Source organism: Macaca mulatta, chromosome 3 (genome assembly GCF_049350105.2).
Source record: "Macaca mulatta isolate MMU2019108-1 chromosome 3, T2T-MMU8v2.0, whole genome shotgun sequence".
Taxonomy (NCBI): Eukaryota; Metazoa; Chordata; class Mammalia; order Primates; family Cercopithecidae; genus Macaca; species Macaca mulatta.
Genome location: NC_133408.1, coordinates 97683610 through 97709792, shown reverse-complemented (window position 1 = coordinate 97709792; position 26183 = coordinate 97683610). Strand labels below are relative to the sequence as shown.

The following is a 26183-nucleotide window of genomic DNA, read 5'->3' as shown; positions in this document are numbered from 1 at the left end:
TCCCCTTCAAACAGATAAGAAAACCGAGACTTGGACAAGGAGGGTCTACCAGTCCCTCAGTGAGTCATGACAAACCCAGGACTTAGATCCAGCCCTGCTGAATCTGAGCCCAGGTTCCTGCCACTCTCCCTTGCCCCAGCGGCTCTCCTGGCAGGTGCTGTGTGTGAAAGGGACTGCCTGCCTGACTCTGGAGCACCTGGTGGGGGTGGGCAGTCAGGGGGGCCCAGATGCCTGCACCTGGGGCCCTGACAAGAAGCCCTGTGGGGAGCTCCCTGAGGGTTACTGAGATGGGGCTCCTCCTTTAGTCCTTTCTCAGGGATCCAAGCTGCGCTGTGGCATTGGTGGTAGGGAGTGCACAGGGAAGGATGCTGGGACCTCTGAATTAATAAGCAGGAGGTAGGAGAGGAAATGGCCAGAGTATTCTGGTCCTGCACCATAGGGCTATGGACAAACAGCTGCTGTCTCTAAAGCCAGCAGAATCAAGGCCCATGCCCTGGTCCAACATGTGAGGCCTCCATGATCTGGCTTCTGCTCCCCTCCTCCCTTCCATCTGACACATCATTAGCTCAATTTTTCAAGGTACTGTTCAACAAGACTTTCTCCATGAAGTCTTCCAAACTTACTCTCCCTTCCTCTTGGAATAATTCCCTTCCATGTGCTCCGACTGTCTTCACTGCGCTATTTTACTTGAGAGCATATATTAGAAAGTTCTCTTTGAGAGTCTGCCTGTCACTGTTTCTAGAACAGGAGCTCCTGGAAGGCAGGCTCAGGTCTTATGCATCTTTGAAAACCTTGTCTCTAGGCTCCTCAATGCTTTCTGGGGGAAAGGGTGAAATACAACCTCAATAAGGGGTGAGCCTGAGCAAGATGATTAGGTGGCTGGAGGATTCCTGGGGAGAGTAGGAGACAGGAAAGATCAAGATGCATGCAGAGGTGGGTAGAAGCTAGAGCAGAAGCCAGGAGTTTCCGGAGCCAGCAGAGGCCCATCAGGGCCCAGACTTGCTGTAGGACTCTGGGCAGCTGTATTTCCCTCTCCTCATTTCGTACCCTTAAGTGGGGAGGGGAGGGCTGGACTCAATGTATAGAGGGCTCTGCAGCCGGGCAGCTCTGGAGTGTAGGGTGGCCACAAGGGCATCCACTTCTGCTTTATTTCTCTTCCTTCCTTCTTCTCTTAGCTAAACCTCTGTGATGGCTGTGCCCATCCCGCCTTCCCTCTCTCCCAGCAGGGAAGCTGTTCTCACACATGGAGTAACTGATGGGCCTTGGAGAATGGAATAAAGTCAGGGCGGGATCAGGTCTCACCGGTGTCTGAGAATGCAGACCTAAGTTTCCGGATTTACAGCTTCTACTTCTTCAACCCAGAGGGCAGGGTCTATCTGGAGTCCTCCTGAGGCTTGTACTCCTGTACTGTGCCTGTCCTCAACAAACATGGCATCCCAACTGCTCCAAGACCTTTAAAGTTTACCCCCACTCCCTCCAGAAAGCCTCCCAGGAATGTCCCAGTGTCCACCAAACCCCTCTTCCTGATCTCTGACTGTTGATTTGCACAAGCCTGGTAGATAAGCAGCCTGGGGCTTCCTGAGGGCAGGTTTCAGCCTTTCTTATCACCTCTGGCCCTGAGGACTGAAGAAGGGATTAAGCAGGCAGACCCAATGGGAGAGACCCCTCTGGCTGGAGACCACTCAGCTTATGTGTTTCCATTGTAACACAACCAGTGTTTCAGCATGTCTCTAGAATGGGGTTCTGGGAAGTGAGGACCCCTAACCTCCCCATGTGGCTAGGTTAGATGGGATGCCCCTTCTTCCCCTGTCCTGGCAGATGCCTCAGTACAGATGACCCCAGCCGTTCCCAGTAGGACATTGTGGAGCCTGAGGTCAAGGAGGCCGAGGCTGAGCCAAGCTGCACTTAGTGGTTCCACAGAAGGAAAATGGACCATGGCCAGGAGGGAGGTGGCAGGACCCTCCTTTGCAGCCAAAAGGACCACAGGGACAGGCAAGATGAGGTGCAGGAGAAGGGCAGATAGAGTGAGGGATGTGAGCTGGGAGATGGTGGGTTTGGAGATGGAGCTGGGGGACGGAGAAGGCAGTAAGGAGAGATGGAGAAGGAGAAAGACAGAGAAAGAGAGAGAGAGGTAGAAAAAAAAAAGAGAAACTGAGAAGGACATAGAAACATACGCACAGACACAGAATCACACATAGAGAAAAACAGAAACAGGGAGACAACGAGAGAGACACAGAGACAGCGATGTGCACAGAGATGGGCTCAGAGAAGTCCACATGGAACGGGGAGAGGTGAGAGGAAAATGGGATATAAGTGCCCCACTTCTGGCCAAACCACTTCCATGCTAATCCACCTCCTTTCTGAATACAGATAGGGAGACTGAGGCCCACAAAAGGGATAAGACTTGCCCCGATTAAATTGAATATGGACATTTAGGATTGTTTCTAGCCACCCAGGATTTGAACCTGGGCTCGGGGAATCCTGGGGGGAAGACCGAGGCTACCTCCCCACCTAGAGCTAAAATGCCAGATCCTTACTTCCCAGGCTGCCTTGTAGCCAGAGCTTTGGCATGGGACCTGGGGCTCCACATACTCCCCCAACCATCAGATGCACCTACCTGAGGGAATTAGTGAACTGGGGGCCCCCAGATGGAGAAAGGGAGAAAGCCTCTCCAGAGATAACTGCAGGAAGCTTAAGACTTCAGGTTGGCCAGGTGCAGCGGCTCACACCTATTCTCCCAGCACTTTGGGAGCCAGAGACAGGAGGATCGCTTGAGTCCAGGAGTTGAAGACCAGCTCTGGCAAAATGGCAAGATCCACCTCTACAAAAAATTTAAAAATTAGCCATGTGTGGTGGCATGTGCCTGTAGTCTCAGCTACTTGGGAGGCTGAGGCAGGAGGATCACCTGGGCACAGGAGTTTGAGATTGCAGTGATCCTTGATCATGCCACTGGACTCCAGCCTGGGTAGTAGATTGAGACCTTGTCTCAAAAAAAAAAAAAAAAAAAAAAGACTCTAGAGTAGTGGTGGTAGTGGTGGCAGTGGTGGTAGCAGGGCTGTGTCCCACCTAGTGGCCAGGGCTGGTGGTGTTGGCAGGGCCTTTCAGGGAGAGGGAGGTCCCCTCACTGGGCTAGCTCTGCCCTGTGTTCTTGGCTTGGGGCCCCAAATCTGGTTCTCTAGCCCACTCTGGATTCCATAAGCTCCCCGATATATTTTTAAAAAATTTCTTCTCTGCTTAACCTAGCAGAGTTGCTTTTTGAGAGGCAGCAGAACCTGGGTTTGAATCCTTGTTCTGTTATAAGTGACTTAATTGCTCCACACCTCATTTTTCCCATGTGTAAAATGAGGATAATGCTATGTCTCTGTCACTGGATGGTGCAAGGATTAAATGAGTTAAACCACAGTACAAACATGTGGAAGCTCAGCCACTGAACCGCCAGCACAGGTTGTGTAGAGAACACCCGAGGAGACTCTTGTGCTTAACTTGGCTCTGCCACTGACTAGCATGTGTGGCCATGCACTAGTCCCTTCCCTTCCCTTGGCCCTGCTGCATCTGGAAATAGCTCTGGGTAAGATGGCTCAAGGCTCTGACCCAGCCTCCCAAACTCACACACTGTAGCTATTTGCTAACCCCACATCCTAAGGACTTCTAAATGCCTTATCTCCACTCTTGGCGCTCTCTTGAGCTTTTCCCAACCCAGCCGGCTGCTTTCTGGACATCTCTGCTCAGGTGTCCCTCCAGCTCCTCAAAGCCAACACATCCCCAGCTGTGCTCAGCTGTTTCTTGTGTGCCCAACGCTTTACCTTGCTGTTTCTCACCATATCTTGTCAATTTCAAATGCCCAAGATTGCTGGCGTCTTCATCCTCATTTGCTCCCACAACCTGTAGTCTACCTGGCTCTGTGCAGAAGTCCCCTTACCTCTCCTTTCCCTCCAGAGGACAATGTGCTCCCAAAGCTGAGCTCCCCTGCTCACAAGCTCACCCAGGCTCCCTCTCCAGATGGTGAAGCCCTGTAGAATGGCCTGCATCACCTGACCTCCATGCTCCTCCCCAGCCTCATTGTTTCTCCTACTCCCTGTTCTCCATACAACACTCACTCCCCTCAAGGCACAAAGCCCGGCCTCTCTCCATGCTTTGCCCAGTCCCCTCAGCCTAGAGGGCCTCTCCTGTGCCTATTACACACTCACCTGCTAAAACCCAACCTGTCCCCAGAAGTCCAGCTCAGAGGGCTAAGTCCTCCCTGATCCTCCAGGCCGGAGGTATAAGTCTTCTTTCCAAATCTCTAAGCTCTTCTCACAAACCGAATGCCTCTTATGGAGGCAGTACTGCTCCATGGTTAATAGTGAGGGCTGTGGATTCACCTGCCTGCACTGGTGCACAGGAGCTGATTAGGACTTTGAACAAGTTACTTCATGTGTCTGAGACTCAGTGTTCTTGTCTGCCATATGGGCATAAAAGCAGTGTATATCTCAGAGGGAGTGTGGGTGAGTGGGATTATGGATGCCTGAGATATGGATACAAAGCTCTCTCAGTAGTAGCTGGCACCTGGAAAATGATCAACACTTGATAGCTTTGTGGCAGATTCTGTGTGCTCAGTTGAGTTGAAAAATTGCGGAGACTAATATCTAAACTGCTATCCCCACCCGGGCGATTCCTGCTCGCTAAGGAATGAGGCTTCAGTGGGGGTTTGGCTATAGCATAACAAAATTGGGGCAGGAAGTAGAGCCTGAACGCTCCTGTTCTTCCCCTAGGCTTCTCATGGAGTTTTCTCCCTCTGTCTTTCTTTTTAAAGGAAGGATCCCGTGGAAAAGGCAAACAGAGAAGAAGGAAGCAGCACTAATGTGAAGAATGGGGAGGACGGAAATCAATCATGCATTTCCACAGCCATTAGCAGCCTTTGCTCTTCCCACCTAGGCTGACCTCATAGGTGCTGGTTAATGGTAAGTGCTCCCCACCCTCCACCAGCTCCTCTCATTCTCCAGCAGTTGCAGTGCCGGGAGCACTTTGGTCTAAATGAAGAAAATTGTTCATTAGATACCAGGGGCTAACTGGCCCTACTTTTACCAGCCTGGGTGGTGCGCCAACATTTTATCAGCTTCTCATTAGACTTAATTGATATGAATGGCCTGATATGTGCTGTCTGCAGCACCTTTGGGAAGTCTTCCTCATCACCCACCCCCACCCCAATTCCATAGACCTTGTGCTTCCATCATTCTGCGCATTCATCATTCTGTTCTTTTTGTCTGTTGCAATTGTGAGTGAGAGTCTCAATACAGTGCCCGTGCAGTGACTGGCACATAGTGGGTGTTCCACAAATTGACTGAATATTACTGTACTCAGTTCGGCTATGAAGAAGAGACCCAGGCTCTGCCCTGGGAAAGGGGGGCCTCCAGGCTGGTTGGGGAGAACAAGGCATAGCCCAGGCTGGGGTAAGAACCAAAGCAGAGCTCCCTGAGGTTCACAGGCTGTGGGCTGAGATGCTCCATCACCCCACTTTACCCTGGATGGCCCTGAATCTCCGGGCCCAGTCTGAATCAGGCACGCTGATCTCCATTGCCCCACCCCACACAGCTCATGGAATCCTAAAAATACAGTTTTATAAGGTCAGGAATAGGAAGGTACAGGGAAATCATTCCTTCTGCTTGCACACTTCCTAGCTTGAGGACCTTACTTCCTTCCAGGGAGATCTGTTTTAATCATGGATGGGAAGCATGTGCTCCCTGGGCCCACCAGAGCCCTCAGCTGGTGCAGCCAGGGGAATGCAGCTTGGCATCAGGTGCAGGTGCATCTCTCTTGCTTTCTAACCATCCCTCATATCAAAGCCCTCAGCCTCAGCTTCTGAAAGCGTGTGTGTGTATGTGTGTGTGTATGGGTGGTGGAGGTGGAGCTGGGCCACCACTCAGACACAGACACTCTGAGATGGCTTCTAAGGATGGTTCCAGGATGAGAGGCTTCAGACAAACAATCCAGATAGGGTCTCAGCGTGCTTGACAACTGGGGTCCGGCTAGAGATGTGAGGGGGGTTCTAGGTGGGGCAGTGATTTCTGCCCCCACAGCCTCCTGCAGACCACACGCCTGGCTCCCGTCCCATTGTTCCACAGGGCACAGACAGGCACCTACACACATGCACACACCCAGAACCCACACTGAACGACCCCACCTGGAGGCTGTGTAACTCCAGCAACCTCTGCTGCCCTTTCCCCCAGAGCCTCAAGCCAGTCCGTGACTTGCCAGGAGGAAGGCAGGCACAGGTTGTTCTCCTTGAGAGGTGGTGTTGGGGGTGGGGGGTAGGGGTGGGGGCTGATTCAGACACCAGTCATCGTGGGGGCGCAGGAATAATGCTGCCCACAGCCCCTGACTCAGCCCAGCAGGTCAGTCCTGAGACCTCGGATTAGGGAAGATGCAACACCCGCACCCTCTGGCTTAGCATAACCTACGCCTGCATGTCCTTCCCACAAAATATGCGCTCGCCCCAGCCCTCCTGCCTCCTGCCCTCCTCCTCTCCACTCTGGTAGTAAGGTCTGGTCACTGCACTCACTCTGGGGGATTTGGGACTTAGCATATCCGCCCTCCTGGGACAGGTCCCCCTCCTGGGCAGGGGAAGCATTATCTAAACAATGAAGCCCTAATGGGGAACTTCAGGCAACGGGAACCTACAATGAGGGAGGGAGGTTTACACTTAAAGAGGAGGAAGTATTTCCTTCTCCCCTTTTTGGGCTGTCACCGCATGGAGCACGGGAATTGTGGGCAAATCACTGGCTTACTGAGGTTAGACGCTGTATTGGGGGTAGAAGCAGAAGGCGCGCCCCCAACATTGTAAGGGGTCCTTAACGCCAGCGGTCTGAGGTACCACGGCCCTCAGCTGCTTTGTGCCACTGGGTCCGGAATCCTCTTTACTCCCTAAACCGCCTTCCCTGGAGGCCGGTATAGAGCAGGCAGCGAGAGCCGGGGGCACTCACGGGTCGTGTTGTACTTGACGCCGTTGAAGTACTCGGGGCACGGCCTCTCCACAAGGGCTCCGGCAGCGCTGCGGGGCCAGCACGTTCCGATCTGGTCCAAGGTCGTGTTGCAGTAGGAGTAGGGACCTGGCGGCGCGAGAGAGCGCAGTAGGGCTCAGAGGGGCGCCCCAAGGGATGCCGGGCTCTCGGAGCGCGGGGTCAGGGGCGCACTAAGCGCGCAAGAGAAGGAGCCCGGGCAGCCTCCGACCTCTCGCCTCCCGCCTACCCTCGGGGTCCAGGGGTGGCCCCCAGCCGTCCAAGAGCAGCTCTTCGGCCAGCGCCAGGCTGCAGTTAACCTCCAGCAGGCTGTGAAGCAGTGCCGCGTCCATCGCGCCCCGCAGCCGCGCGCGGAGAGGGAGTGGGAGTGCGCGCTCGGCGTGGCTGCGAGGGAGCGGCCGCGAGAGTGAGCGGCCGAGAGGGCGCGGGGACCTGGCCCCGGCCAGCCCAGCTCCGGTCTCCCGGGCAGCCTCTGGGCGCCGCCTCCGATCGCCCAGAGCTGTCAAGTGGGGACCTTCCCGGAGAGGAGCTGCGGAGCGCACCGAGCTGCGGGTACAGCCGCTCCGCCGCGGCCAATGGCGGCGCCGGGGGGCGGGGCCGGGCGGCTCCTCTCGGAGGGGCTCGGACTCCAGCCCCCGGGCCCCCCACCCTGCCCAGAGTACGGCTTCTCAGTTCCCGGCTGTCTTCCACTCGCGGCGTCCAGAGGAGGGCTGTGGGCTGGAGAGCGTGGGCCTGGGGTGATGGAATGCCCCGTTCGGGGATCGCAGGCCCCAGAGCTGCAGGGGGCAGCAAAGCGCTCCCACCTGCCCCCCTGCCGGAGGAGAACACTGCAGCTCTCCTAACCGAGGGACAGCCGCGACCCAAAGTTCGAAAGCTCTCCGCCTGAGCTTCCCCTCCGTGAGAGAGGACACTGGAGGGAGGCAGGGACCGAGAGCCCATGGGCAGATCTGCACCCTCCAAAAGCCTCTATAGCCTCCTGGAAGGAAATGGATTGGGGAGGCCTGGAGGGAAACAGGGAGACACCCAAGAGTCTAATGAGATCAAGTGGCCTGAGTGGGTTGAAGACCTTGGATCAGGCCGTAGAAGCTGGAATGGAGAGAGATTTCCGAGGGGCAGCCAGACCTGCTGAGGAGGAACTGGAGTGGGTGGCTGGTTTTAAGCAGGAGCCCGGAAGCAGGGATAACATCGGGTCTCCCGCTTGAGTGACCGGGTGGCCATTTAATCAGATGGAGTAAGTCTAGGGGAGAAATTGGCTGAAATTATCTGGAAGGCTTTATACACTCAGGTGTTGGTGCCCTGGGCGCCAGGAAGAAAGTGAGAATGTGTCTCTCTTCCTCCAGGCTTGGGCAGGGCCTCACCTGACCCTGGTTTCCACACCAGGAACGGGCAGGGGCCGGGAGAATTAGGCCCCACAGCAAGTGTGGAGGAGCTGGAAACTTTCCCAGGGAACTTGCTCACGTCCCCTAACCCCAGACTGCCTCCTTGGGGTTCTGCTGTGGCTGCACCCTCAGAGTGCCCAGGGCAGGCCTGCTGTGTCTTCCTGCTGAGTGGGGCATCTGGCTGGGGCAGCAGGGCCTGGAGTAAGGCATGCTTCCACTCAGGCTGCGTTTTGGTCCAGCTTCTGACTCTGCTCTCTCTGCCATGGTACCCCAGGCAGGACTCTTGCCCTCTCTTCTGGGGCTTTTTCCATCAGTGAAATCTTCCCCCAGGCCCCTCTCAGCTCTGAGACTCTCTGGTTCTGAGTTATGAGATGGAGAGACTGGGGAATACATACATGTGTGTTGTGTGTTTCTATCTTTAGAGGGCAGGGAGAGCTGGGACCCAGTCTCAGGAATGAGTCCTGTTCCCCTGCCATGCTCCACATAAACCTAAGCTGCTAGGAGAGGCTGAATCCACCATGAACCAGCACCATGCCCTGGGCAAAGAGAGGCGGAGCGGCAGGCAGGCTGCTTTTGTGTGCTCTGCTCTCACCAGCCTCCATATTAATGGTTCTGTCACTGCCCAGGCAGAGCGAGCGAGGCCACACTAAGACCAGGACTGAGCCCTGGAATCTCTCCAGGGCCTGCTGACTGGCAGGTACAAGGTGCTGAGCAGTCAGCCAGGTCTATCCTCTGCCTCCTGAATGGACAGTGAGAGCTCATGCTCAGCTCTGGGCAGCTGCAGAGGTAGAATTTCCTTGGTCTTCATATTATCCAGTGCCAGGAGCAGGGGAGGACCTCGGCAGAGTCCTACCCTCCATTCCTAGACTGAGCCCTGTTACCCAGGATCCCACACAGGCCAGAGTATGGCTGGCCAGGTGAGCCCATGTATTCACAGGGAAATAGTGTCCCTCATATACAGGGGACGGCCCTTTACACAGCACAGTGCAGCACAGAGGAAGGGAGAAATCCTAAGCCAAGCTTAAGTTGTTAACCTTGTTTGTTACTGGAGCCAACGCCTGGGTGGTGCCTAAAGTGCACCACCTCCTGAGATGCAGCTATGTCCACAGGTGGTGTGCTCCCAATGACCAGAGGCCAGGGACTTCTCATCTCATGTGGATTTCTGCAGAATGGAGGGTTGGCCTGGGTGAACTGGATCGCTCTTAACTGGGAAAGCTCATAACAGATGGTTGGCCTGGGTGAACGGGATCGCTCTTAACTGGGAGATCTCACATACCAAAGATTCCTCTGGGAAGTAACCATTTCAGCGGCAGAGTCAAAGGCTGTTCTGCATCCTGAATGAGCAGTTGGGGTCTGAGCACAGACCCACAGACCCAAGGTCCCCTGGATGTGGGGCCATTACTTCATGGATATTATTATAGGCACAGTTGTCATTCTAGATGTGACACAGGAAAAACTAGAAAAGGTAGCAGTTTGGGAACAAATTGATTTTACAGCTCACTTTAGTGTCTGCAAATAGGTAAATGAGGAGGAAATTGGGAAAAGCCCCAAACTTCCCTCAATTTTACTAAATCCAAGTACAAACAAACAAAGACAGGGGCCTTTTTGCTAACTAAAGAAGCAGAGGTAGATTAGAGGCTTTGGGATAGTGATGGGTTCCCCGGGCTGCAGGCCAGCCCCATCCCAGCTGGAGGCCAGGCATTAGGGGATAAGTATTTGGAACAGTTTGTGTCTCCCCAAGCTACTGGGGACATGTTGGCAAATAGGTTCAGGGAAGTGTGACAGGTGCTCGGGAAGACCCTTGTGTACCATAAGCAGCAGGGTAAGGCAGGTGCCTCTGGTGCCCTGTATCCCATCCCATGATCCACCTCTGATGTCAGCTGTAGTGGCAGTGGACAGTTCCAGGCCAGCTCAGACACACTTGCAAAGCCTACTACGTGGCGTCAAACAGGCATGTAGGCACAACAGAATCGCACACAGAACCACAGTTATGCATCTTCACCATAAACACACATTCTCTCTCTCATTCATCCCCTACCACTCAAATGTCAGCTGGAAAACAGGATTTAAAGGCACAGGATGCATCTTTGCCTCTCTAAGGGACTGTCCTTGATTAGACTGCATAGACAGGGAGTCTATTCAGGCACAGCTGGAAGAGTCGTGGTGTTTCCTGGGAATTACGATGGGGTTGCTGAGGGCCCAGAGGTTCCAGAGGGGCCTGAAGGTGCCTCACTCTTGCCCTGTAGCACTGGAGACAGGGGTCCCAGGCCAGGCACCCCCTCCTCACCCTATCCTACTCCACTGCAGGACAGAGGAAGTGGCCTGGTGTCTTCATGTCAAACCATGGGACTAAGCTGTGGGGACAGAAAGGACCCTCAGTGACATCCAGTCCCACATTCTTGTTTTACAAATGGACAATAGGATTCCCAGACAAGGAAAAGAGGTTTCCCTCCCCTGCTTCTCCCAGGTCATCCTCATCTCTGCAGCAGCCCAAATGGGCTCCCTGTCTCCTCATGGCAGATGAAACGATGTTTTATAATTATGATCCTGTCACTCTGCCTCATAGGAGTGCCCCCACCCCATGGCCCTTGAGATGGAGACCACCTCTTTGGTATTGCAAAGAAGGTCCTTCATGATCATCTATCCCTCATCCTCACCCTCCTGCTCGATTTGAAAGGCCCTCCAGAACAATGTGTCATTCCTAGGAACCATCTTTGGTATTGCAAAGAAGGTTCTTCATGATCATTGTTCCCCATCCTCACCCTCCTACTTCATTTGAAAGACCCTCCAGAACAATATGTCACTACCAGGAACCATTCGCTATCTGTTCCTTGTTTGTGTTCCTGTACTGGAAATGGCCTTACAGCTCCACACTCATCCTTCAGACACGCAGCTCTTTGGTGACCCCATCTGCTGGGTGCTGGGCCTATGTCACATCCAGGTTGCTTTTTATTCATTATCTCATCTACCAGCCCATGCCTCCCCAAGGGCAGGGCTGGTCCTGTTCACTAACCCATCCGCAGCACCCATTGGAATGCTCTAGGCTTCAGCCCAGTGAATCACTAAGAAAGAACAGATACCTTGGCAGAAGAGCTGAGGAAAGCCCAGGACCCTGTCTTCAGGCCACGGCTCTCTTCCCATTTGACCAACCCTTGTATATGTGTGTGTGTTGCATTGAGGAATTATTTCAAGGTATCTTTGAATCCATTCGGATTCTTGGCCAAGTGCGGTGGCTCACACTTATAATCTCAGCACTTGGGGAAGCCAAGGAAGGGAGATTGCTTGAGTCTAGGAATTCAAGACCAGCCTGGGCAACACAGTGAGACCCCCATCTCTACAAAAAATAATAAATAAATAAATAGTCCATTTGGATTTTTGTATTGTCTACGGATGGGATAAATAATATGCCTCATAATATATGCCCTAATATTTTTCAAATATATGTAGATGCCTCTGTGACGAATAAAATAGAAATAATCTATTTAAAGCCTGCCTGAAGTCATAATCGCTCTTGTGATTATGCATGTGTTTCCTTTTTCAGGGGCATACAATTGAATTGATCATAGTTTCATGACCCTTTGTCATTATTAGCCCGTGCATTAGCCCATGCATGGCTTAACTTTATTTTTTAGTCTTTATTTTATTTAATCTTTTTATTGTATGTAGTAGACAATATAATAAACCTACCACCCAATTGGAAACTACATCATTACTAGTCACTTATGTATTTATTTCTATTCTCCTTCCCCAGAGGAAACATTCCCTTGACTATTGCATTTGTCATTCTCTGGCTCATATATTTTTTTTTTTTCAGTTTTCTCACAGGTATGTACATCTAAAAGACATAGTGTTTGGTTTTACTTGGTTTTGAACTCTGTGTTAGTCATGATATATTTCCTCAAAGAGTGGACACTGAAAAGAAGGTCATTATCATGTGGGGACTTGAGAAATGATTCCTGAAGCTCGAGGGGCTCCCTAACAGCTTCTACATCCACCATCCAGTCATGGTTCATACGGGGTAATGCATCCCCAGAGTGGCTGCTAGGCAGCGTCACCAGCGATGAAGTGGTTGAATATTTAATGACATGGGGAAATGTTCACTCTGAGTTATAAGAGGAAAAAGCAGGTGACGAAACTATGGACACACTATTATCCCATTTAAAAAAAAAAGAAAAGAAAAAGAAAATGAAGAAAACAGTTGAACATGAGGCTCTACGGATGCATAAATTCTTGAGAGGTATGAGGCATTATAAAAATTCCTGGGTTGCAGGAGAACGAGTACTTATTGTCTTCTTCTTAGAGTTACATTTTTTTGTGCCCAATTTTATAGAAATCATGTGGATCCCTTTTGCAAATGGATGAATGCTGTTAGAAGCTGAACAGGCAAGGCTGTATGTTTGGAGAAGCTGGGACCCTATCCACTGCACTCAGAGGGGGGACCATCCCCCAAGGGAGACAGGGAAGGGTCTGTGCCACCTGCTGGAGGGAGGGCAGGGGAAGGCAGGGAGAAGGCTGTGGGTCTGCTGACAAACCCGCACTGCCTCTGAGGGTGAGGGAAGGCTGGGCCTTCCTGAAGGGAGGGGCCTCCATTTCCTGTCTGATGCTGGCATGGCCTGTGCTGGGTGTCCATGTGGGCTCTCATTCAGCCTTCACTGGGAGCCTCTGAGGTGGACTTAGACCCATTGCTAAATAGATGAGGAAACTAGCTTCAGATGGTGTTACAGGCTGAACTGTGTTGCTCCAAAATTCATATGTTGAAGTCCTAACTCCCAATACCTCAGAATGTGGCCTTGTTTGGATTTAGGGTCTTCGATGAGGTGATCAAAGTAAAGTAAGGTAAGTGGGCTTTAATCCGATAGTACTGGTGTTCTTAGAAGAAGATGAGATTGGGACACAGACATGCAGAGGAGACAGCATGTGAAGACAGAGGGAGAAGAAGACCGTCTGCAAGCCAAGGGGAGAGGCCTCGGGAGGAACCAGCCCTGCCCACAGCTTGATCTTGGTCTTCCAGTCTCCAGAATGGTGAGGAAATCAGCTTCTGCTCAAGACCCCAGTCTGCGGTGCTTTGTTCCAGTGACCCCAGGACACTAGGACACTAACACAGATGAGTTAGGTGAGTTTCCAGGGTCTGGGTGAGGCCGCTGGGTGGAAGAGCTAGGATCCAGACTTAGGTCTATCTGATCCCAACACCTGAGCTCTTGACCGCCCCAGTGGAAGGAGAACAGGCAGCAAAACTTTCTCTTTGATGCCTGGCTTGGGCAGCGCCTGGAGGCTGGGTCTGGGTGCTGGCCAGTACCCTTGTCTCCTCATGCCCTGGCGGTGGCCCCAGGCCCGAGCGAGGGTCACCCCCACTCCCATCCTGTGGATGCAGACCTGGGAAGGCCAGGATACAGGGTGGGACACTGGAGACACCTCTCTGGAACCCAGCAGAATCCAGGGCTCTGTGTAGCTCTGCAGTGGCTGGCCCTGACCCTGTGAATCAGCCACTGGAAACCTCTGAGGGGCCAGAACTCAGGGCCGGGCTGCTGCTTTGCAAGTCCTTACCAGGAAGTGACACCTGTAGCCACGGCAACCAGAGAATGTTTAGCACCTTCTGCCAGTCTCCCCGGAGTTGGAAAGCAGAGGGGTCATCCCCTCCTTGAACTCCTGAATGCCAGCCAACTGACTTACCTCGAGGGAGCTGGGAATGGGGAGGGGCCTCCCAGTCAAGCCCTTCATTATCAGGGGCAGGCCTGAGCCTAGAATGGGGAAGGCGCCTGCCTAAGAGCCCCCAGCCAGGCAGAAATCAAACCAGGACTGGAAGCCAGCACCCCACCCACTACCCGGCTGAGCCTGGGCTGGCCTCAGGAAAGCCTCTTCCTCCCCTAGGATCCACCCACATCTCCGGAAGCTGCTGAAGGGTGGTGGCGGAGGGTGCCTACCTGAGAGGTTGGTGAGGCTCGTGATGGTGTGGCAGTACTGCTCCAGAAGTGCCCATGGGCTCTGGCTCTGCCCAGCTGCCTAGGGGAGAGCAGGGAGGAGGGTCAGAGATCAGGCCCAGGCTAGCCATTGACAGTGCCTGTCTGCCCCCATCCTATCCTATCACTCATCCCTTACTCCTGTTAGTACAGAGAGGGAGAACGACGAGGAGGGAGATGCCCACGGCCACATGGAGTAGCAGCAGCCTGGCCTGGGCTAGACCCAAGAAAGGCCTCAGAAGTGGCCCAGTGCAGCATTGTCTCCTGGGCAAGGGTCTGCTCTGTCCATCCCTCAGCTCCCAAGGCTGTCTCCTCCTCAGGCTGGGATGTGTCCCTGTGATGGGGCTCATGTCCTTCTGTCAGCAAAGCCAGGTGAAGGGTGGGTTCCATTAGTTGTTCATTCAACCGACAAATATTTGCAGAACACCTACTGTGTGTCAGGCCCTGGCTGGGGGGACTTGATGGGTGTCCTTCAGGTAGTCCCAGGCCAGGTAGGGATCCTCTAGACTTAGAGAGTGCAGAAGGAAGAGGAGGCAAATGCATGATTTAACTTTGTTTCCCTGTCACACAGGTAAGCAGGTACTTGCAACAAACAGCATTAGGTTAATACACAACAGAGGTGCCTAACTTGGATTCAGGAAGACAGGGAAGGCTTACTGAAAGAGGTAGCATTTTGGGGCAACCAGACAGATGAGTAGGGACAAAAGAAGGGACCATAGGGCCAACTTAGGCACTCACTAGGGAAGAGATGTGATTGTTGCAATAATGGCAATTCCATCCAAAAGACAGAGAAGCACCCAGGATCCCATCTCCTAAAAAATAATCAGAATGGGTGCTAGATGTGCATGGATAAAGTAGATGTGGGCATGTGCACCCGTGAAGGGACCATCTTCCGGTGGGAAAGATGGATAGGATGTACAGCTTCACAGCATGTATGATTTACTGAGGAGGGCAGGGGTAGTATCACAGAAGAGGTCATGCTAATGTGGGTTTTGAAGGGTGAGTAGGAGCTTGCCAAGCTGATCAGGCCAGGAAGGGCATTCTAGGTAGAGAGCACAGCATGTGCAAAGGCAGAGAGGCTGGAAAATGCATGGTGTATGACTGAACGAGAGCAATGCACTCTAAAATTCTAACCCTTGGCCCTATTCCTCCCAAGACCACTCCTTTCTTGCTCTGTGGTCAGCGTGTGTGTGTGTGCATGCACACGTGTGTGTGACTTTTGTGCCCCTCCCAACCCTGACATTCCTGATTCTGGGATTCCAGAAGGCACTGCTCCATCAGTGGGCAGCCCCTTCTCTTCCTGCTGCCTGTCAGATGTGCTCCTCCTGGCAGCTGGGTCAATGTTTGCCCCAGGATGTCCCCAGGGGCCAGAGCCCAAAAGCCCTCAAACATCACATTCTCCACACTGGGCTCAGTCTGTTTCCTGTGCTGGGCCTGGAAGCTGCACGCTCAGCCTCACCACGTCAGCCTGGAGCTTCTAATGAATGATCCCACATGCGCAGACAGGAGAGTGCTGCCCCCTGCACCCCTCCCGGAAGCCTAGGGTGAGGCAGACACCATTTAGAGGCACTCACTGCACCTGTGTTCCGCTAAACTCCCACCCACAATGTGAGGTACTGAGGGAAATGCACAGGAGCAGGCGTGTGTGTTGTGTGTGTGTCTTGGCACTGTGGGGGCCTCCTGAGCTGTCAGCCAGGAGTTCTGGCCTCTTGGCCTGCAGGACAAACCCTGGGGGCCATGGTCTTGCTGTCTGCATATCAAAGGAGCTGCTGAGAGTTCCTCAGCTCCAGCTTCTCTGGCATCAGGAAGACCTTGCTGACCCACTGCCAGGGGTCAGGGGCGTGGGGAAGGGAGGGAACACTCCAGACACTGAGACCTTCCAGGAAGAATTCTCAGGCCCTGCTTTCGGTTGGGTCTGGGGAGAGTGAGGGTTCTAGGCCTGACCCATCACCCTCTTTACGGCCCCCATCCTCCTTGTTTGAGAACCCTCCCTGGGAGGGTTCCCAGTGAATCCCAGCCTCTGGAGGTCAGGGTATGGGCAACCCAGAAGCATGCAGTGTCCATGGTGCGCCCTTAGGCAGACACAGCCATTCCATCTCAGATGTTAGTGCCTTCTCTCAAAGTCCCTGAGCTGTGACATTTGTAGCCCCATCACTGAGGTGATCTCCTGTTTGACTTTACTGGGGGTTCTGACGCCTGCTTTGAACCCATGATGGGGTCAGGGCATCCTCCCCCAGGACTCAGGCAATGTGGGGTTGTCCTTGCCTTGGATTCGGTGGTCTCAGGCTGTGGCCATCTTCTGGCTGAGCAAGCACTTTGTGGGGAGTGGGCACAGGGTTACCATATTCTGCAACTGATGCTTGCTCTTTGGGTCTGAGCAAAATTTAGGGCAGGCATATCAGAAGTAATTTTTGGAATAACCCCAGATCCTGGCTTCATCTCCTATAACTTCTCTGCTGGCCCCAAAAGCTGGCACAGCCAAAGATACTCATTCTCTTCAAGGGGCTTGTTTGGGTGGATTTGACTCAGTTCCAAGTTGTAATATACCCTGCAGGTGTCAATTCTGGGCAGAGCCCCTGGTGGTGGTGGTGATGGTTGGGCAGGGAGGAGGAGGAAAGGGAGGCTGCTGTCCTCAGAAAACACATGGTCCAGGAAAGTCAGGGACAGACACATCTTGGATAATCCCATTCCAAGAACTTGAGAAGAGCTCTCAGAGCGGGTAGAGTGCACTTATCCCTGTGTGCAGAGTTCTGGGGATGCTGGGCTTAGCTGTGTGGCTTTGGCAAGCCACTTAAGTTCTCTAAGCCTTGATCTCCTCATCTTTAAAATGGGGATGATACAAATCCTATACGATTTTGTGTGCATTCAACAAATGACTGTAGGTCAAGAGCCTGGCACGTAGACTGCACATGCTCAATGGTGACTCTTGGTGAGGACTTTAGGAGGGGGCTAGTTCGAGAGCTCAGTGATGGGAGGTCGAGTCCCCTCGTGAGGACTCCCAAGGCCCAGCTCAAGCTCTTCCTGCCCAGAAAAGCTTCCTGGAAACCTTGTGCCCCTCTTCCCCAGCTCTCTAGTCAGTGTGGGACTCCGTTTGCCCTCAGCAGCCTTCCCTCAGACAATGGGCCCCTGAAGGCACACCCTCCACCTCCCACGCTGAGCTCACTCCTCAGCAGCGCTCAGTGAATGCTCATTGAGGAAACCGAAGGCCCTTAGGAGAACTGGGCACTGGAGCAGAATCTAAAAGGATGGAAGGACTTGGGCCATAAGTAGGGCAGGCAGCAAGAAGAGGAGAAAGGGACACAGGCAGGAGCTGAGAGCGCAAAGCCTCAGAGGCAGGCAAGTCCAAGGCCCACACAGAAAACTGCAGAATCTGGTTTGGGGGTGCCAAGAGAAGGAGAGGGGAGACAGGCAGGAAGAGGAGGCTTCTTTCATGCAAAGTCAGCACTGACTCTAGCGCTAGACCTGCCTCTAAATGCCCTACAGAAGACAGCGGATTTAATCCTCACAGCAGTCTCTGAGGTAGCTACAAATAACCCCATTTCACAGATGAGGCTGCTGAGGCCCAGGGAAGCAAAGTCACCTGCCAAAGGTCCCACTTCAGGTAAGGGGCAGAGGCAGGATTCAAGCCCAGACAGTCGGCAGGTTGTGGCTTGGTCAGGTACCCATGGGAAGAGCTGGTCCTGGGTGAGGAAGTGAAGACCTGTGGGTCACGGATGCTGAGAGGACCCCAGCCCCAGAACAGGGTTGCTGTGGGGCTCAGGAGGCCGCTCAAGTGAGAAGCCCCTCTCTTGCCACAGAGGAGCAGAGGCCTTGGAGGCAGAGAGCTGGGTCACGGGAGGCAGACCCAGCCAGTGGGCAGGACCTTGCACAAGAGAGATGAGGAATTATAAATATTAGGTCTTAGCCCCTGGTTCCTGACACAGAATCCCTAAAACCTTTGGAATTTCCTAGGTGACAGGAGTGTTGTTTGTTCTAATGAGGTGACTCTTGGTGAGCTACCAAATGGAGCTGGTTACCAGAGAGACCACGCCATGGTTAGAAGGTTGGAGCTTTCAGCACCTTCCTATGCCTTGAGGAAGGGAGAGGGGCTGGAGATTGGGTTAATATGCCTCAGTAATGGAGCCTCCATGAAACCCCTCAAAGGTGGGATTGGGGGCTTCTGGTTGGTGACCACTTGGTGGTGCTGGGAGGGTGGCATCCAGCGAGGGCATGGTGCTCTGTGCCCTCCCCACAGCTTGCCCTGTGTGCCTCTCCACCTGGCTCTTCAGCTGTATCCTTTGTGATAGACTTTAAAATAAACTGGAAATAGAAATGTTTCCTTGAGTTTTGCAAAATGTTATAGCACATTATTGAACCCAAAGAGAGGGTTATGAGAACTCTTGATTTACATAGCCTGTCCGTCGAGAGAATGGGAAGCCCTGTCTTGTAATTGGCATCTGAATTGGGGGCAGTCTTGTGGGACTGAGCCTTTACCTGTGGGGGCTGATGCTGACTCCAGGAAGATAGCATCAGATTGAATTGAATTGGGGGACACCCAGTTGGGGTCCCCAGAGAAGTGCAGAATTGCTTGGGGCAGAAAATCCACACTTTTGGTGTCAGAGGTGTGTAAGAGTGTAGAGAAGAAATAGACTGTTTTCCTGTTTCCATGATTCTCTCTTCTGAGGGAAACATGTTGGGCATGTGTGCTAATTAGCTCTTGGCTGTCCTAGGACAGAGAGCTCCCCACCATCCACCCCAGCCCGTGAGACCGACTGTAGGCTGTGGGAGCCCAGGGTCCACATCTGTGTTCCCAGTCCCTAGTTCACAGCCTGGCACATAGCAGGTGCTAAATAAATGTTTGTCGACTGACTAACTGCTTGCATGGATTAATGAAACCATGGCCCCCTCAGCCAGGTAGAGCTACATCCCCACCCCTAATTTTGGGAGCCCAGGTTCTGGGCTTTTCCTGCTTGCTATATTTCCTTCTCTCTGAACTTTGCTCTGAGCCTAGCCTATGTGAGGGCTCAGGTCCTGGTTCCCACCTCTCAGTGCCTGGCATGGGAGGCCCTCACCTTAGAAGAGGCAAAGGAGAGGCCCTGGCTGGGGAAGAACACAGGAGTGAGAGCCAATACTCCAGCTGCTCTTCTTCCACCTTGGATCCTATCCAAACAGAACCTGTGCCCGGGGCCCAGACAGGCCTCAAAGGTGTCGCCTCCCTGGAGCCTGGGGATCTGGCCCAGTCTAGTGTTCCCTCCAGGACCTGGCGACAAAGCTTCTGTCTATATTTAGCCCTTGGTCTAAGCTGGGGAGATTTACAGGACCACACGTCCTGGGCCCAGGCTGCCAGGGACCAGAGGGGAATGGGGTGAGCTCCCTCCCTCTGCTTCCCAAGGTCAGAGAAGGACTCAGCTGGGAGGGGCAGGATTCCATCCCATGTTTGCTTTCATTCAGTGGATTTCATTGAGCCTGAGCTCAGGCCCTGCCCCTTAGGGAGCACAGAGTTAGAGGAAAGAGCAAGAGGAGAGGAAGAGAAGAAGGAGGAGGCTTGGAGGGGAAGACTGGAAAAGAGGGAAGGAAGAGTGCAGAGGAGGAGGGAGAGGGAAGGGAGGAAAGGAGGAAGGAGGAGCGGGGAGGAGAGGGGATGATGATGAGGAGAGCAGAACAGGTAGGAAAAGGGAGAGGGGGAGAATGAGGAGGAGAGAAAGAAGGAAGGGGAGGAAGAGGAGTATGGGGGAAGGAGGTGGAGGAGACTGGGAAGAGAAAGGGGAGGAGGTGGGGGAGGAAGGAAGGATGCAGGAACAGGGAGGAGGGGGAAGAAGGGAGGAAGGTGGCCATGAACAAGGAGGGGGAGGAGGAGGCAGTCAGGCCCTGCATAGACATAGGGGGCAGTAATGGGAGCTGAGACTGGCTGAGGGGAGGGTGAGGGGTGGGGAGTCAGATGAGGGAAGTGGGTCATTATTTCCTGGCGTGTCCAGGCAGGCTCCTTGGAAGAGGAGACTTTAGATACTCAGTTCTAACTTGTAGGGTGTTGGATGTTGAGTGAGGACCCCCACCCCCGCCCCAGGCAGCTCCCAGGGGCTTTCTCATCCCTGAGTCTGTGCTCAGCCAAGTTCGTCTTCCTACATTCCTAGTTCCCCTCCAGCTCCCCCGGGAGGCTTTAGGCCTCTCCTCATTCTGCTGTTCTCTCTTCTCTCCAAACGCCCGTGAATGCTTCTCCCCTCAGCCCTGCTTGCCTCCCCTGTGCTGAGCCCTGGGCCCTGAACACTGATGGGGAAGGAGGGGGACGGGGATGGGAGGGAGAGGTGACTTGGCCCAACATAGGGGCAGGAACTGGCCAGCAGGAGGTCCTGTAACAGGCCACTTGGCCTAAAGTTATCTCCTTAATTATCAACACATCTAATGTCCAGTTTGCCTAAAAGTCACATCTCTTCTGATTTGTTTTGGCATCTGTCTGAATGTCCTAAAAATAATTCGATATTAAAATTAAATAACGTTAAAATTAAACTTTTGTTAAAGGAAGGGAATCTGGAGTCAGGCTGTGGGTTGGAATCCTGGCCCTGCCACGTACCAGCTGAGCGGCCCTGGGCACATGAGCTCACCTTACTTTCTCATCTGTAAAATGGGGATAGGATGGTTTTAACTCGTGGGGTTGATGTGAAACTAAACATAGGTGAGGTGAGTCAGTGCCCATGATAGGCCCTGTAGGGCTGCTAGGTAAAATAAAATAAGCTTATTGAATCATCTGTTCCCCACGGGTTTGCAATCATTAAAAATTAGCATTTTGAGAAAGACAAACATCGCATGTTATCGCTTATTTGTGGGATTTAAAATTCAAAACAATTGAATTCATGGATATAGAGAGTAGAAGAATGGTTACCAGAGGCTGGGAAGGGTGTTAGGGGATGGGCTAACAGGTACCAAAAAAAAAAAAAAGACTGAATAAGATGTAGTATTTCACAGTACAACAGGGTGACTGTACTCAATACTTTAACTGTACATTTAAAAATAACTAAAAGTACAATTGGATTATCTGTAACACAAAGGATAAATTCTTGAGGGGATAGATGCCCCGTTTTACATGATGTGTTTTTTACACATTGTATGCCTGTATAAAAATATCTTATGTACCCCATAAATATATACACCTACTATGTACCCACAAAAATTAAAAATAAAAATTAAGGCCAGGCATGGTGGCTCACGCCTGTAATCTCAGCACTTTGGGAGGCTGAGGTGAGTGGATCACGAGGTCAGGAGATCAAGACCATCCTGGCCAACATGGTGAAAACCCATCTCTACCAAAAGTACAAAAAAAAATTAGCTGGGTGTGGTGGTGGGTGCCTGTAGTCCTAGCTACTCAGGAGGCTGAGGCAGGAGAATCGCTTGAACCCAGGAGGCAGAGGTTGCAGTGAGCCGAGATTGTGCCACTGCACTCCAGCCTGGGCAACAGAGCGAGACTCCATCTAAAACAAAACAAAATAAAATAAAATAATTATAATTATAATTAACATTTAAAAAGTTAGAATGTTGGAAGAAGTGACTGTAGATAAACTGGCTGAGGAATGCTTAAAATGGTTTAAATTAAATGAAGTAGAATATGACAGCTAAGAAGATAAAGAGTAGTCCCATAATTCTTAGAGGCTGCAAATTTGAGACTTAGGAGGAACACAAAATTAAGTAGGCATTGCCCTCAGACAGAATTTTTTTTTTTAATACCGAAACACCAACAAAATGGCAAAAACAGAGACTAAACGAGCTAGATAGGCTAGAAAACGCTCCGAAGGGAGTTGAATTTTTGGGAAGAGTCATTCAATGCATTAGCTGCTGGCAAATGGCCCTGGAGCCCCAGCCCTGCCGACTCTCAGTGTGTGCGTCTTAGGGCACACGGTGGACTTGGTCTTTGGTGTGAGCCGGACAAGTCAGGGATGGTCCAGGGACTGCCAGGGACTTCTCCGTGTTCTTTTCTCTTTGCTGAGCCTTCTTGGGGCAGATGGGCCCACCAGAAGCCAGGACCTGGGCAAGAGGTCATAGAGGCACCATCGTGAGACGCTATGGGGGTGTCTCGCTGTCCAAAGCTCCAAGGAGCTGAACTCAGTCAGCAGGGGCTGAGAAGCTCCTGGGATCTTCACAGAGTGAGAGGCAAGTGGCATTGCTGAGCCTCTTTAAACCTGTTTCCTGTCTGTGAATAAGTGGCCCCACCTTCCCGGTGTTTGAGTAAGGCGCCTAACACCACGTAAAAGCTGCCAGATTACTGCCTGCCTCCAGAGCAGCTTCCCAAAGTCCTCCTTGGGGAATAGGGAGCACTGGGGTCAAGGCTGGGTGGGTTCCTCCAGGCCTTCAGTGTGTCCTGGGCCAGGGCATCCTCTTCACTCAAAAACAGCAGCTGGAACCCCTACAATTGCAGATCAGACCAGTCCTCTCCCCTGCTCAGAGAGCGCCCCATGTCCTCAGATCCCACAGATGTCTTTTCAGGGTATGTCCTCAGATCCATACAGCTCTGCAGTCTCACACAGATGTCTTTTCTGGGTTGGGGCCCTGGGGCCTTCCCCCCTACCTTCTCCCCCATCCCTTCCCTTGAACTACCCATCTCCATCCCTGCTGTGCTGCCCACCTCCTACCAGGCTCCCCCAATCCTGTCAAGGGCCCTCACACCTACACATACTTCTTCTGAGCCCATTTACTGGAACTTGTAAATACAGACTCCTTTCTTTCCTGCCACGCCCCCTTCTGGGCGATAAACTCCACAAGAACAGGAACCAGATTAGCGTTCAGACCCTGGATCCTCCCCATGGACAGTCCTCCTTAAACACTGGATGAATAACTGAGAAGCCTCCGAGGCCAGGCTGGACTCTCCTGGGCTGCCTTCTCTCTCTACTTCCTGCTCCAGGTCTCATCGTCTCAGGACCCAGGAAGAAGTCCCATTGCCATGAAGGCCCAGCGAAAGGAAGGCTGGGCTTTGGCGTCAGAAAGGCTGGGGTTTAAGTGCTCTCCAGCTGCTTACGTGCTGAGTGGCTGTGGGCAAGTAACTGGCCTCTATCCCCGTCTGGGATCCCCAGGAGAGCTGGGGACAGGGCCTGGGATGACCCCAAGGGAAGCTGAGCCCACAGTGTTGCCCTGAGAATCCTAGGGCACCTCTGGAGCCACCAGCAGAAGCTTCCTCCGTCTAACTAGCTTGGGTGGCTGGCGGCATGGCCCCCAGAGGGACGGGCTGGGGGCCACCGTTGCCCCAATACTTGGATCTCCTGGAAGGCACTTATCTGGAGAACAAGTGGGAGAGGGCAAGAGAACTCAAAGCCCAGGATGTCTTTGGGGGCAGAGGGGTGGATGGTGAACCCCCTGCACAACTTTCACCCATCCCAATTGCAGTCTGCAATGTCACTCAAAGGACTCAGCCGGTCTGGGGGCCATCTCCCTATGGGACACTGACCACAGCTCAGCATGGTACCTGCCTCCCACCTCTCTCCTCCACCTGGCCAGGCCCCTAGGAAGGCAGGGACCCTCTGTGGTGCTGTATCTGTGGTGCCTGGCACAAAAGCGTAGCTAGCATTCACTGCGTGCTCACACCACACCAAGCATGATGCTGCGTGCTTTACTTGTATTACCTCAGTGTTCCCCACAACAAGCCTGTTCAGTAAGCACCGTTGTCATCCTCATTTGACTGATGAGGAAACTGAGGATTTGAGTAACCTGTCCGAGGTCACACATTAAGCAGCAAAGCAGGGATTTGGATTGGTTTTGTTGGCAAATATCTGTTGAATTACTGTTGAATGAATTATCCTCCTTATACATATAGGGACACTAAGCCCCAGAAAATGGTCCCCAAGGCTGGTCTGTGGGGGGAGTCTTGGACAGGGACAGGCCTCTTAGCTTCCACTCTGGCACCACTCCCCAGATTGTGAGGCCTAGGACAGGTCCCCCTCCCACTCTGAGCCTCAGTTTCCCCATCTGTAAAATGGTGGACCACTCCCACCAGCCTCTCCCCTACTTCTTCAGCTCTCTTTTGATGGCTGCTCTGTGTCCCTTCACCCCACCTTCCATTGGCGGCCCCTAACTCTGGACAAAGGCACGGGGTGTGGCTGGACAAAGCTCAGAGTCTCGAGAAACCCTTGGAGAGGCTGGTTCTCCCAGAGCCCATTCTGTCCCCATCGCTCATCTGGTACTGGGGGCCGCCTGATTTCAGGCACTGAAAGGAAGGGTGGAGACAAGGCAACAGGGGCAGGAGGTGGCTCTGCGGGTGCCTGCGGGTAAGGGTCAGAACTAGGAATGGGCTGGGGAAAGAAGTCAAGGATCCTGCAGGAGAGATGGAGGGGGGATCATGGGGGTGGAGAGAGAATGGACAGGAGACAGGGAACCTTGGGCCCTGAGGTAGGCAAGTTCTGGACACTAGGGTGTCACCCCAGAACCCTCTGCTTATCCACAGGGGACTCCCAGTCTCATCCTGGCCGGCCTCACAGTTTCATCTTCCCTTCCCCTGCCCCCTCACCCAGGCACGGAATCTCCAATTCATCATCAAGACTCAGGGATCCCCGATCCAGCCCAGTCACCATGCCCTGAGACCCCCGCCCCTAGTCATGAGAGCTGGGAGTTCTGCGCTCCTGGTGCCCCACCTCGTGGACTCCCACTCCCTGCACTTACTTGGAGCAGCGGTAGAAGGAGGCAGAGCAGGCAGAGGAGGTGTGGGATGTAGAGGAGGCCTAGGGGCCCTGAGGGACCCCTCATGCCAGTAGTGGATGGGGGTTAGGGCCCCGAAAGTGCTGCCCAGCACAGTGGCCACACCCTGGCCAGCCCCACCCAACCTGGCCCTGGAGGGGAGGCCCGAGGTAAGGCCCTGGGCACGAGGGGTATTCTCCACCCACCTCTTCCACAGGGCAGCAGTGGCCCCGCCCCACAGCCCACAGCCTCCAGGTTATTTATAGCTGGTGCAGGACAGCTGCTGCTACCCAGCCAGCCAAGGGGCTATGCTCTCCCTCCAGCCTGCAGAGAAGGGGTTAATGCCTTCTATCTGCTTCCAGCATTGCCGGGGCTGTAGCTCCCCAGGTGGGAGAGAGGAATTGAGAAAAGGAGGAGGGGGCCTAGGCTGTGGTCCCTGCTTGAGCACAGGATTGGGCTGCCCTGGGTCTCAGCTGAGCCAGCACTGCCTAACACCTATCGGGGAGTTTTAACAGGTGCTAATGCCTACTGGGATGACTGAGATGGGAGGGTGGATGCTGGGTAAATAGTAGTACTGTATCAATGCTACATCTGCCGATTCTGATACTGTACTGTGGGTAGGCGAGAGAATGTTTTCATTCTTGGAAAATACACATTTAGGATTAAAGAGGCACCATGTTTCTAACGTACTTTCAAATCATTCAGAAATACACTCACATAGATAGATATATAGATAGAACAAGAGAGCAGATGAAGCAAAATGTAAATTGTTGGTAAATCTGGAAAAGGGGTATATGGATATGCTTTGGATCATTCTTTCAACTTTTCTGTACGTTTGAAATTCTATCAAAATGAAATGCTTAAAAAAAAAAAAACAAACAAACCCAACTGACAGCAAACACAGCCATGGCAGGGCTCACCCAGAGATTCCAATGACGTAGCTTGGGATGGGGCCCGGGTGTCTGTATGTTTCAGGAAATGGCTAGGGATCCTGATGTCAGGTGGATCTTGCGGAGCAGTGCTGTTCTTGTGGGGACAGGTTCAACCTGGGGCTGGGTCATGGCTCATGAGGTGAGGTGTGTTCTTCTGGAGCCTCGGAAGCCTCCTTGGGAGCTGTTCCTGACAGATGGGCCTGGTGCAGGGGGTTTAAAAGCTTAAGCCGCAGTTGCACCTTGCTTGTTGTTAGGATCTGAGGGGAAAGCATGTGAGGAATGTGATTAGTG

General features: G+C 53.0%; 1 protein-coding gene across 4 annotated transcripts in view; it reads right to left on the bottom strand.

The window, feature by feature from the left end:
• The window catches only part of CRHR2 (corticotropin releasing hormone receptor 2), a 236713-nt gene that overhangs the window by 23164 nt on the left and 187366 nt on the right, over positions 1-26183 (bottom strand). The window contains exons 1-4 of one of the 4 annotated variants that reach the window (XM_077996965.1): positions 24946-25108; positions 17912-18011; positions 14296-14374; positions 6960-7085 (exon numbers count right to left, since the gene is read on the bottom strand). Coding sequence is in view for 2 of the 4 variants with exons in the window: in XM_028845899.2 (XP_028701732.2) it covers positions 6960-7085; positions 14296-14374; positions 24946-25029 (289 nt within the window). In the remaining 2 variants the exon portion in view is untranslated. Of the gene's footprint in view, positions 1-6959; positions 7086-7224; positions 7579-14295; positions 14375-17911; positions 18012-23912; positions 23998-24945; positions 25205-26183 lie in introns of those variants that run through there. The other 3 variants (XM_028845899.2, XM_077996966.1, XM_015133773.3) reach the window with 3 other exon arrangements.